This window comes from Alosa pseudoharengus, unplaced genomic scaffold (genome assembly GCF_046254945.1).
Source record: "Alosa pseudoharengus isolate Yale_2024_CS ecotype anadromous, Long Island Sound unplaced genomic scaffold, YU_APseudo_1.1 YU_APseudo_1.1_scf_24, whole genome shotgun sequence".
NCBI lineage: Eukaryota > Metazoa > Chordata > Actinopteri > Clupeiformes > Clupeidae > Alosa > Alosa pseudoharengus.
Genome location: NW_027468689.1, coordinates 25923271 through 25935770, shown reverse-complemented (window position 1 = coordinate 25935770; position 12500 = coordinate 25923271). Strand labels below are relative to the sequence as shown.

At 47.8% G+C, this 12500-nt stretch overlaps 1 protein-coding gene across 1 annotated transcript in view; it reads left to right on the top strand.

The window, feature by feature from the left end:
• Positions 1-12500, top strand: part of gpc5a (glypican 5a) — a 132652-nt gene that overhangs the window by 48424 nt on the left and 71728 nt on the right. Inside the window, exons 3-5 of the mRNA XM_076303600.1 lie at positions 1-590; positions 5477-5613; positions 6104-6229. The exon at positions 1-590 is cut by the window's left edge and continues 111 nt beyond it. Coding sequence (XP_076159715.1) covers positions 1-590; positions 5477-5613; positions 6104-6229 — 853 coding nt within the window. The remainder of the gene's footprint in view (positions 591-5476; positions 5614-6103; positions 6230-12500) is intronic.

The window sequence follows — 12500 nt, the reverse complement described above, 5'->3', positions numbered from 1 at the left end:
CCGACGTGGGGCTCTTCGTGCTGGGCTCGGAGCTGAGCGTGGACGAGCTGGTGCATCGCTTCTTCGACGCGCTCTTCCCCCTCGTCTACGACCGCCTCATCAACCCGGGCCTGGCGCCCATCTCGCCGGCCTACGCCGAGTGCGTGCGTTCGGCCCGTCGCGGACTGTCCGGCGCCCCGTTCGGCGGAGCCCCCGCCCAGCTGGCCGCTCAGGTGAGCCGGGCCGCCGTGCCGGCCCGCGTCTTCCTCCAGGCACTGCACCTGGGCGTGGAGGTCATCAACACCACTGACCACCTGCAGCTGAGCCGCGAGTGCAAGCGGGGGCTGCTCAAGATGAGCTACTGCCCGCACTGCCAGGGGCTGACGCAGAGCCGGCCCTGCATGGGCTACTGCCTGAACGTGCTGCGCGGCTGCCTGGCCAGCCTGGCCGAGGTGGACGCCCACTGGCTGGAGTTCGTGCAGTCGCTGGGCGAGCTGTCGGACCGCATGCACGGCGCGCAGGACCTGGAGCAGGTGCTGCTGGGAGCACACGGGCTCGTGCAGGAGGCTGTGGCGCACGCGCAGAAGAACGGGCCGCGCCTCTCTGTGCAGGTGAGGGACAGAGGACGTGTGTGTGTGTTTGTGTGTGTGTGTGTGTGTGTGTGTGTGTGTGTGTGTGTTTGTGTGTGTGTGTGTGTGTGTGTGTGTGTGTGTGTGTGTGTGTGTGTGTGTGTGTGTGTGTTTGTGTGTGTGTGTGTGTGTGTGTGTTTGTGTGTGTGTGTGTGTGTGTTTGTTTGTGTGTCTCCTGGGTGTGAGTAGATAGGTTGCTGTCAGAGTGGGCCTGTCTCTGTCCATCTATCTCTACCTGTGAGTCTGTTTCTGTGTGTTTTTTGTGTGTGAGTGCGTGCGTGTGTGCGTGTGTGTGTGTGTGTGTGTGTGTGTGTGTGTGTGTGTGTGTGTGTTAGCAAGGAGAAGTAAACAAATTGCTTAATTGTGTGCCTGAAAGCTCTTCCAGGACTATTCTAAAATGTCATCACCCAGCTGAACAATTCATAATACAATAATAATGGCTAATAAGATGACTCTGATTAATAGTGAGAATTATGATAATTATAGAATTGGTCTTTGATCCTGCAAATGTTGAGACAGCTTCTCAGTTTTCACAAATGCATGCTATTAAATTATTTTTTTTGACACTGACAGGATGTCAATTAAATAGATTTTCATTTCTACTACACAACAAAATAAATGAGCTCATTAGCTGTTCTAGTTGGCTAATTAGCGATTTTGCAAATAAGAATCTGCATCCTGTCCAATGCCCCGAGTCTGTTCATTTCGTCTGTCTCCTCTGGCTGAGATGGATCAGGTAATGGGGCTCTTGTGGTGTCCCCGACCCATCCGGCCTGCTTTTACCGTCCGTTTGGTTGCTGTTAAGGAGTCAGCACAGAGCCCAAAATAAGATCTTTTTTACGAGACTTTAAATGGCCCAGACTGGTAAAACCTGAGCAGAGAATGGCATGGAAATATTAGTCTTGTGGGGAAAGGTGTTGTGGCTTTCCTCTCGGCTGGATTTTGGCCGGAGTTTGACTTTGCCACCTAGCCATACACTCATTCTGGCACTGAACACTTTAAAACCTTACGAGACATAAAGCTCTGTGTTTAGCTGATCCAATTGTTCTTAATGTGATTCTGGTGTGCGCTCACTCGCGACACCGCTGACCCAAACACGGCCAGCGGGAGTTTCCAGACCGCAGTGGAGGCTGTTAAAATGGTGAGCGAGACAGAGGGGGACTAAATAGCTGTTCACTGGCACCGAGTCCTCAACTCCAGCAGCTGAACTCCAGGCTGTGCCCAGTCTGGGCATCGAATATGTATTTATATATTTATATAATATAATGTTACACATGGATGGACTTGGGAGTATGTCAAATATATTTGGTGCCACTGGGCAAATAACACATGCCAGATGAGCAACACACAGATACATACACACACACACACAACATTTTTGCACATAGACACGCACACACTGACATACTTGAAACTTTTCAGGCTGGCACAAGAATTTACAGTGCAAGTGCCAAATGACTCTGTATCCCCCCAAAAGCAGCCCAAACATGAACTCTCTGTCCTCTCTCTCTCTCTCTCTCTCTCTCTCTCTCCCTCTCTCCCTCGCTAACTTTCTGTCCCCCTCTCTCCCTCTGTCTCTCTCTCCCACTCTCTGCTCACGCCATTCAGAGCGCCATCCAGATTGCATTCCCGATACGCTTGGCCATTTCCACAAACTCACTGCTTCGAATCCGCTGTGGGTTTGGCGGCCGGGGCCAGAGTGCGTAGGAATGTGGTGCTGGGCCCTGCTCCTAAACTGCCTTGAAATCGCACATGGCAGACTGGGCCAAAGCATGGTCATAAGCATTCCCAACCCCCCCCCCCCCCCCCTGCCCCCCCTCCACACCCTCCACACCCTCACTCTGCCCCCTCTTGCTCCCTTCTGCCCTCGCCCCCCAACACCTCCTCATCCCTGGAGCCAACTGGAACATGATGCACCCCCCCCATACATACATACACACACACACACACACACACACACACACACACACACACACACACACACACACACACACACACACACACACACACACGCATGCTGCTGCCACCTCCTTCAGTCATCCTGCAAATTTGATTAGCTTAAAATAACACTGGTGCTGCTGCTGGGGAGCTACTGTATGCACATGCACATACCACATGGGGTTTTAGTTCTGTGTGTGTGTGTGTGTGTGTGTGTGTGTGTGTGTGTGTGTGTGTGTCTGTGTCTGTGTCTGTGTGTGTGTGTGTGTGTGTGTGTGTGTGTGTGTGTGTGTGTGTGAGTGTGTGAGAGAGATTTTTTGTTGGCTTGTGTCAATAATATAACAGGTTGTGGCGACACTACCTGTTTTCAGTGCTCACAGACACACACACGCACATATACATACACACACAGACACACACACACACACACACATACTGTACACACTTTTTTCTCTAAAAGCATTTCTGAACACAATAGCTGGTTAAATGTGTTCCCATGAAATGAACACACATACACCATGATATGGCAAATAGTCACATTTATCTCCGCTGATGTAATATACGGGCGACATGCTACATTTCACTAGATGGATATATTTCGCCGCTTAGTAATAGCTCAGGGTATTGGGCAGCATTGCAGTCCATCGTCCATCACTGGTCTGTCTGATTGTTGGAGCTCCGCTTGTTTGAGCAGAGACCAAGAGCCAAGCTACCATCCAATTGCTCATGGTAACATTAGCCAACTAAATCATCTTACACGTTCGCATGTTTTACACCACAACCCCTCACCAGCACAGAGGCTGAAAACCCCCTCCTGCGAACCTCCTCTCTCCCTGTCACATCGTAAACAACGCTGCCATCTAGTGTGCATCACCTGCCACTGCATCTTTTTAGTAATAGCACCACCGCTCATCAGTTCACCTGAAGCGCCACAAATTGAACAAGATGAGAGGGCAGGCCCTTGGGGGCAAAAGGCAAGGGGAAGGGGCAGTTAAAAGGCTGGCTGGGGTAATTTGTTTCCCCTGGCTAAAATAAGCTGATGGCGTGTGGGTCCACGCGGGTTGCACAGACGAGTGGCCGGCAGCATCGATTTCCCATTTGGTTTGGCCAGCAGAGACACGCAGTGCTCCTCCACACCAATCACTTATGTGTCGCCGTGAATGTTTAGGGCTGCCATTTGTAATCGCCATGGCTGTGCACATACCTACACACACACACACACACACACACACACACACACACACACACACACACATATAAGTTAGTGCTTACATACACACACACTCACAGACGCACATACACACACACACACACACACACACACACACACACACACACACGTGCTGGGAAGAGATACATGAGTTTCTCTGGACATCCATTAACTTCTCTGTGACACGAGCAGCGGTTCTTGGCTTTGTGAGCCGTTATTGGTATGCACAGCCATCCTCCTTTGTGTTGCTCCAGCTTTGTGCCTTCCAGCCAGCTGAAACACTCGCCCCACTCTTGGAATTGGATTAGTTCGTGATCCAGTGGCCAAGACCGGAAATCTTTGTCCATAGAAGCCCTCGCACCCCAAATTGGAAATCCATTCCACTGGGGGTGTGATGGGCCTGACTGCACACACAATGCGACACTTGACACACACTGTGATTTGCCAACGGATCCACATGCCATTCTGATACTGGCCCTGATCAATGAGGGATATATTAATTATTTTTTGTTATAAAGATTTACAATACAATCAATAGTTGTTTTTTTTATATAATTAACTATACAGTACATCTATATTGCACAGTGTACTATATATATCTGTGTATTCATTCTGAAATCCCATTGTTGGATTAAGTAGTTCAACTTAGTCATCATTACATGTTCTCTTTAATCTCTTTCCATAAGACCTAGCATGCTCTTAGCACATGATGTGTTAGAATATCCCTAACAAGTGGCAGGAGACTGTGATTGCTGAGGTGATTATGAATGAACAAAGAGACGTGTGTGTCTGAGGAAGAGCCGCACAGCTCCAAACGTCACAACCAACATAAAAACTGAATGTTGGCTATCTGGTGTGCACACCATCTCTTATTCTTTCGGACACTCTTGTACTGGACGCTGCACCAATCCCATTTTGGCCTGGGATGTGCGTGGCCTTACACTGCTTCTGTCTGTGAGGGGGCTCACCAGGTGGTCATTGTAATGAGGAATGTCTTTTAAGAAAATGCTATTTCTGCATTTTTCATCCAAATATTGATCTCTCTTCTTCTAATAGGTCATTGAACAATCAAACCTTTTGCACTGAACATTATATCAGTGAGGTTTGGGCTGTCAGATCCGCATAAATAAGCATTTCCCCAATAATAGCTTTACTATAATGGACAGTGACTGACAATGCCAGCAAGGTGGCACACTCTTCTAGGGTGTCCTTCCACACAACCTGTTTAACACATGATGTAAAACTCATAAAAAAATATAAAAATAGTTGAACATTACATTCATTCTTCTGACACTTTGAGAGTTGTTCTACATGTACAGATCTACAGGGGCAGCCGTGGCCTACTGGTTAGCGCTTCGGACCTGTAACCGGAGGGTTGCCGGTTCGAACCCCGACCAGTAGGCACGGCTGAAGTGCCCTTGAGCAAGGCACCTAACCCCTCACTGCTCCCCGAGCGCCGTTGTTGTTGCAGGCAACTCTCTGCGCCGGGATTAGTGTGTGCTTCACCTCACTGTGTGTTCACTGTGTGCTGAGTGTATTTCACTAATTCACGGATTGGGATAAATTCTGAGACCAAATTTCCCTCACGGGATCAAAAGAGTATATATATACTTATAGTTATGTTCCTGGTTGCCCTGCTCATAAGATGGCCTCTCCTAGCTAGATGTGTGCTTGTATTTGAAGTGACTATAACAGGTGGTTTGCTCTCCCACCTCCATAGGTGCACAGGATCTGTGGGCACCCCAGCAGGGGTGAAGCCCAGGTGAGCAGCGTGCAGGTGGGCGGGAACGGCCGAGACTCCATCCCCCTCCGAGCCTCACCTCGAGACATCGACATCTCCCTGGCCAATAGGAGGAAGTGAGTGTCTGTGTAGACATTGGTGTTATTTGGCTGTTTGATTGATCTGTCTATCAGTTTGTCCCTTAGTCTTATTTCTCAGTTTCCCCTTTGCCTGTCTGTTTGCCTTCCACTCACTCACCCGTATATCTCTAGACGCTCTTCTTGTTTCTGACAATTATTTCTCCCTCATAATCCACCCTTGGGTGGATATTTTGTTTTAAATATAAACTGACCATCCATTTGTTTGTCTTTCTATGTGTCTATTACATATAGAAAGTTTGTCAATTAAGGGAAAGAGTGATTTTGGTCGCATAACCTCCATGTTGATAGTCAGGTCTGCCACCTAGTGGACAGCTGAAGAAACTACAGTTCTGTGGGACTTTATTGCCATCGAGTGGATAACTGTCATTACTACAGTTTTGTTAAGAGACACTGGAATCTGGACAGATGTTGATCCTCTGCCTGTCTGTTTGTCTGCCTGTCTGTGTGTCTGTCTGTGTCTCCACAGGGAGTTTATAAATGCCTTGCGCTCGCATCGCACGTTCTACGGTGGTCTGGCGGACCAGCTCTGCATGAACGAGCTCAGCTCAGGAGACGGCCTGGCCTGCTGGAATGGAGCCGATGTGGTGAAAAGGTAAGACCAGTTAATAAAGAGAAAGTCGCACACTCTGCTCCACGTTTTAATGTTAAAGTGACATTTCGGCCGTCTGGCCTTCTTCAAATTTGTATACACAAGAAGCCAGCACCTCAGGAAAGACTTCATTGGTGTGCGATAACTCTTTTTTTCTAAGACCAGTTAATAAACCATCCAATTAAATCAGCCAACTCCAAGCGCCCTGACTGGATACTAACTCACTCCCTTAAAGATGCAGTTAGTTATTCAGTTCCACAAGAGACAATATAATTACCCCCCCCCTTCTGTGCAAGTGAAATGCATGTGCTGATTGGTAGGGACTGTATGGCTCAGTCAGATCCACTGTCTTTGTTTCTTATTCGTGGAATGAGGATTTTGTGCAAACACCGCAGTTGTTGTTTTTCCCACTGCTAACACTGAATGGAGAACTAGAGGATTTAGAGTTACAAATTGCTGAATATGAAAGGATATGGGATTCGAATCACAGGGAGAGCCTCAGACTTTGACCACCAGTGAGACACCACTGATTACTTATGCAGATCTGCCTAAAACTCAGTTGTTCTTCAGGCTCTTACTCAGATCCCATATTTTTTTTTTGTCGATCTAAAATCTCTTAGTTGCTGTTTAACTCACATAATTTCAGTTTCACAAGTTCAGATAGTAAGAAAAACAACAACAAAAAAATAAGTGCAAAGTTAAATTTTTAAGTTATCATTAAAAATGTATATTTGAACAAAATCTGGTTTGGTTCTTAACGGGGGCATTTACTGCCTGAAATATCCGATTTTGTTTACCATGCTCGGAGTTATAATGCTGGCCTGATGGGTCGCCTATTTACGCCGTTTCACCGGCACATGAACGGTTAGACCGAGAATTCTCGTCATGAAATTAAAATTCCACTGTAGCTCCAAGCGGATGTGTACACGCAGCCTTACAACACTGTTTACAGCTCTTCGAGTCACGGTACAATGTCATTTTAGGTACATAGCTAATTTAGATGCACCTATTGTGTGGGTGCTTGCGTTTCTTTAGGAATCCGCTGTCTTGGTTTGTATAGAAATGGATATTAAGTGACACATACACGCAAGACGGCGGACATACGAGACCGACGGTAATAGGGGGAGTTCCGATATAAAGTCAAATTGAAGGAATTAATTAGTGACTAATAGTTGTGTCCATACTTGTGCAGGTTTGCATGTATATTTGCCTCTGAACAGTTTCATAGCGTCTATTTAGCCCCAAACTAAAGGTTGACTGGTAGATTGATTAGGCCTCGTTTCTGTCCAGAGCCCTCTGGGTGTGCTATCCTGGCGGGTATCGTGGCCCCCCTCTCACTCGCTTGCCTTTGACACGGCCTCTAACTGAGCCCCGACACGCCAGCTGTTCCCCTCCCTCCATCCCCTCTTCTTCACTTCCCTCTGTCCTTCCATCCCCTTCTCCATTATATCTCTCTGTTCTCCTTTCCTCCACTCCCCAAGTCTCCCCATTCCTAATCATCTCCTCCCTTTGCTTGTTGTGGTGGCCTCCCCGCTTCTCTCCTCTCCTCCTCCTCCTCCTCCACCTCCACCTCCTCCTCCTCCTCCACCTCCTCTGCCTCCTCCTCCTCCTCCTCCTCTGCCTCCGCATCCTCTCCTGCTGCTCCTCCTATCTCACCTGGGCTGTCGGCGGCTGGCCACCCCATAAATCCGGGCCCTGTGGTATTTCCTCCCAGACTGTCATGTGCTGTCAGCGCGGCCAAGTGGCAGGTGGGCCCATATTTCAACCAGGAGAGGCAGAGGGAGGTAGGAGGGCAGGGGGAGAGTGAAAGAGCGGGTGAGGGGAAATGAGGGAGGTGTAGAGTGGGAGAATGGGAGAGAAGGAAAGAGAGGAGGAAATAAAGAAGTTGAGAAGGAACGGAAGAGGGAGAAGAAGTGAATCAGAGAGGGAGAGAGAGTGACAGGGGCAGGGAGGGTAGGAAAGAGAAGGAGAGGTAAAGAAGGAAAGGGTGCCAGTGATGGATCAAGGGATGTGTGGAGGGTGAAAGAAGAGAGAGAGAAGTGGTGAAGTGAGGAAGAGAGGGAGATAAAGAAAGAGAGAGAAGGGTATAGAGGGCGAAGTAGCAAAAAAAACGAGAGAGAAGGAGAGAGTGGAAGATAGATAGAGCAAAACAGAACGAGAGCAAGAGGTGTTGAGGGTGTGGGGAGAGAGGAGAGGAGAGGGGAGGGGAGGAGAGGGGAGGGGAGGGGAGGGGGGAGGAGAGACAGGAGGAGATGTCAGAGTGGGTTATCGTGCTCCAGTAAAAGCTGACAAGCGAGGTGAGGCTGTTTCACAGCTGCCTGACCCCCCTCCTCCCCCCAGGGCCCCCCGACGGCTCAGCTGAGGGTAATTGCTTTGGTCAGTATTGCCCCCCTGTGGTCACCACGGGCAACAGTGGACACGCCAGTGGTTGTGTGCCTGTCTGCCAACACTGTCATTAATATTGTTACAGCGTCATTGAAGCGTTTTAACAGATGTCTTGTTTCAAAGTCATATACATGGTGCATGTGAATCTACATTTTATTAGTAACTTTGTGCATTTTTGCTGTCAGTAAGCCTACAGCATCATACAAACTGCAGAGGCAATAGAATACTGCTTCAAGTATGTTAAATGACATTGACAATGAAATGTTTTCACAGATGCCTGTTTTGAAACATGGTGTGTGGCTATCCAACCCACATTTTCTCAGTAGTTTTGTTCCTTTGGCTGTGTATATACAGAGACATTCAAATACTGTATCAAAGCATACATAATATCATCAAAGTGTTTAAGCCTTAATTCAAAATGTTTCTTACGCTGTTAGTTCTACTTTATCAAAGCATCTGAAATATACATGGGCAAGCAGTCCTGTGCAGCAGCTAACACTGAGGACCCACACACACACACTATCACAAGTACTGCACTGCTGTGGGGAGACACTCTCTCCTCCTCTTCCTCTTCCTCTTCCAACCCCCTGCAATGGCGGAGAACTGCGGAGCGTGGGACTTGGCATCCGGCCCACCGGGTTGTTAGCGGAGTGGGACCACTGCGGTTTCACTTTGCGTTGACTTTGTCATAGACAACTACAGATCTATGGCACTCCATTGCTTCTATATTACCTCAGGGTCTTGTTTTACGGCGCGGGCCCAGCCGAGCCGGACGAAGGCGTGATAAATAGCGCCATGTGGAGGGGGGCCACTGCCAGCCAAGAGGATGAGGGAAGGGGGAGAGTGGGGGGCAGGGGGTGAAATGGACGGAGGATGAGTGCTGATTTATGGAAGCCCCTTTGACCCAAAACGAGTGGTCTGGGCAATCGGAGACCGGCACACTTTTTCTAAGATGCCGTGTAGACGTTTTTCCCTCCGCAGTCGTAAAAAGCCTGTTTTGTCTCGCTGATGTTTTTGTTTCTTTGCATGTAAAAGTTGAAGAGAAAGAGTTGGGAGAGAAAAGAAAAAAAAAAGAAAAAAAAAAAGTTTGACTAGGTTTGCAGGGTGCTTTTTTTTTTGATGGACACCAACAGCAGACAACATCGGGGAGGCAGTAAACAAAGCGATAAACAAGAGGCAGATAAATCTACGGGAGGACGAGGAACACCTTGTACTTTATCTTCTCGCGCGCCTCTCCAAGACAAAAGGGGGAAGCAGGGAGTTGCGGGGGGAGGAGGGCGAGGCGGGCCGTGTGGGGGGAAGATAAAAGGAAGATAAAAAGAAAGTGTGACTTGAACAGACTTGTACGTTTAGTGCCAAATCAATGTACTCGCAAAACCAGTGCACTTGTCACGTTAGTGAGAAATATACACGTACTGTATGCGTACACACACACTCACAGAAAGGCATGCTCGAATTCATACACAGATCATAAGTTATCTTTATTTTAATTTTTTTTGCCTTTAAGATCTATATAAAAATTTTGACCTAAGTGTTTGACCTATTATTCTGGAGGCCTCAGGAATCGAAGGCCATTGATTTTTTTCCAAGCGCTAAATTGGACCCCTTCGTTCAGTGGTTTTGTGTAATTGCTTACTAAATCAGTCTCAATATGGGGTGCCGCCACATGGTTAAGTTCTTTGTAACCTCGTTTTCAGGGTAGCTGTGGGCATCTGTGTGTGTGTGTGTGTGTGTGTGTGTGTGTGTGTGTGTGTGTGTGTGTGTGTGTGTGTGTGTGTGTGTGTGTGTGGGTGTGTGTGTGTGTGTTTGTGTCGGGGGGTGTTGGAGGGCTTCCATGGATGCAGCACTGGTTTTGGCATTGATTGCAATCCGCCTCTGACAAACGCACGTTTTCTGTCTGGATGTGACGGAGAGGTCAGCAGATTCCCACACTGTTTTCCCTTTTTAATCTTTTATCCGTCTGTCCATCCCGTTTTTCCATCCCGTCTTTGCCCTGAATTCAGGGAATCGCCATGCCACCCAACAGACCAAGGAGAGTGTTCTGGATGGGAGGCAGCTGGCATCATGCCCATCATGCCCATCATGCCCATGACACTGTGCCAACTAGTGCCAACTACTCGTTTGAGATGTTGTCATTTAGTGTAACAAAAATACTCGTTTGGGCCATTATTTCTGCTATTGCTGCCTTTTTATTCATGTTTGAGGTGAAATTCATTGACTGAGTGTTCAGATTCTTACATTTTCAATGTTAAGTTCCCCCTTGTTATGGCCAGTGGCTCTGAATGTTTCTGAGCAAATGAGTCACAATGGGCTAAGGTAGTGCACGTATCCCTAGTGATGGGATGACATGGTCGAGTGTCCTGTCCTCATTTTAACTGGCACTGCCTAACTGGGCTTTTAGGGGGAAGTAAGTTCATGCGTGTGTGTGTGTGTGTGTGTGTGTGTGTGTGTGCGTTTGTGTGTGTGTGTGTGTGTGTGTGTGCGTTTGTGTGTGTGTGTGTGTGTGTGTGTGTGTGTGTGTGTGTTCTGTCTCTGAAATTGGACTTAGTTGGTCATGTTGGCACACAGACAGACAAACGCACACACACACACACATACACACGCTGCTTTGGAGGCAAATACATTCATACATTTATACACACTCTGAACTCGTGTGCTAGACGTTCCCAATGTTTTATTCATCATTCTCTTCTCCCTGTGCCCAAAATGTCCCCGTGTCACCTCAGCAATATGTTTCATGTCTCCCAAATCCACCTCTGCTGTTTGTTTACTCATGCAGGACAACAAACAAACAAAAACAAAAAAAAATAGGGAAAAAAATGGGTCATCAGACATTTGTAGAACATGTCTCATATGTCTGGGTAATAACTGCTCTGACCCCTCCGTGCCTGCTCAGATTCATTATGCAAACCGTGACTCACAGGGGAAGTCAGTGCCTGCTTAACTGAAAAACAGCACTTACTTTAATAGCCCCCCATCCAGCCCCTACCCACCACTCCACAAAATAGAATATTCTCTCGGTTCCCCTTCAATTTCTTTCCTCTGCTTTCCCCCTTCCTTTCTGTCAACAAGGCCTTTGATTTCACAGCCACGTTAACCAGGGCTCCTCCATAACCGAATCATCTTCCAGACGTCTGAGGGGACGATGACAGTGTCACAAAATTAATCTGGCCGCCACCCGCCACGGAGGAGACAGTGTGTGGCGGGCGGGGTGTCTGCCAGGAGACGAGCCCGATCCAAACAGCCGTCAGTCGGCTATCCTCACCTTGTGTGGCATTATCGTGCTCATTTGTCTTCGTCCTTTTCCTCACCAGACACCCCCCCCCCCCCCCCACACACACACACACACATACGAACACACACACATACACACAGACACACACACACACAGACACACACACACACACACACACACCTGAAACACTGCCTCTGCCACACGCCTTCACACCCACACATTCACACATTGACTTTGTCTGTCTTTCTCTCTCTCTCTCTCTCACACACACACACACACTGTACACACACACATATAGGCACACACTCCTATCTCTGATATTCTTTGATGAGGCCACTCATCTCTCTCCCACCCCTTCTTTTCTCTCATATTAAGTGTCTGTCTTTTTAATTAGCCACATTTCTTTGGAGAAGGATGAATAATAATGAGTAATATTGCCACTCCAGAGAGCACCATAAAGCGTTTCATCCATTCATTTACTTCAGACAGTTCTCCCGAATAATGCCTGCTGTCCTGCCGACGACACCACATCTTATCAGCGGGCCTTGACTGATAAGTAAATAATTATATAATTAATGTGGAGAAATAAATAGAGCAAGCATCTAATGGAATGTCAAGTCAGTGGTTCAAAATTGACCCAGCTAAAATGTGCTC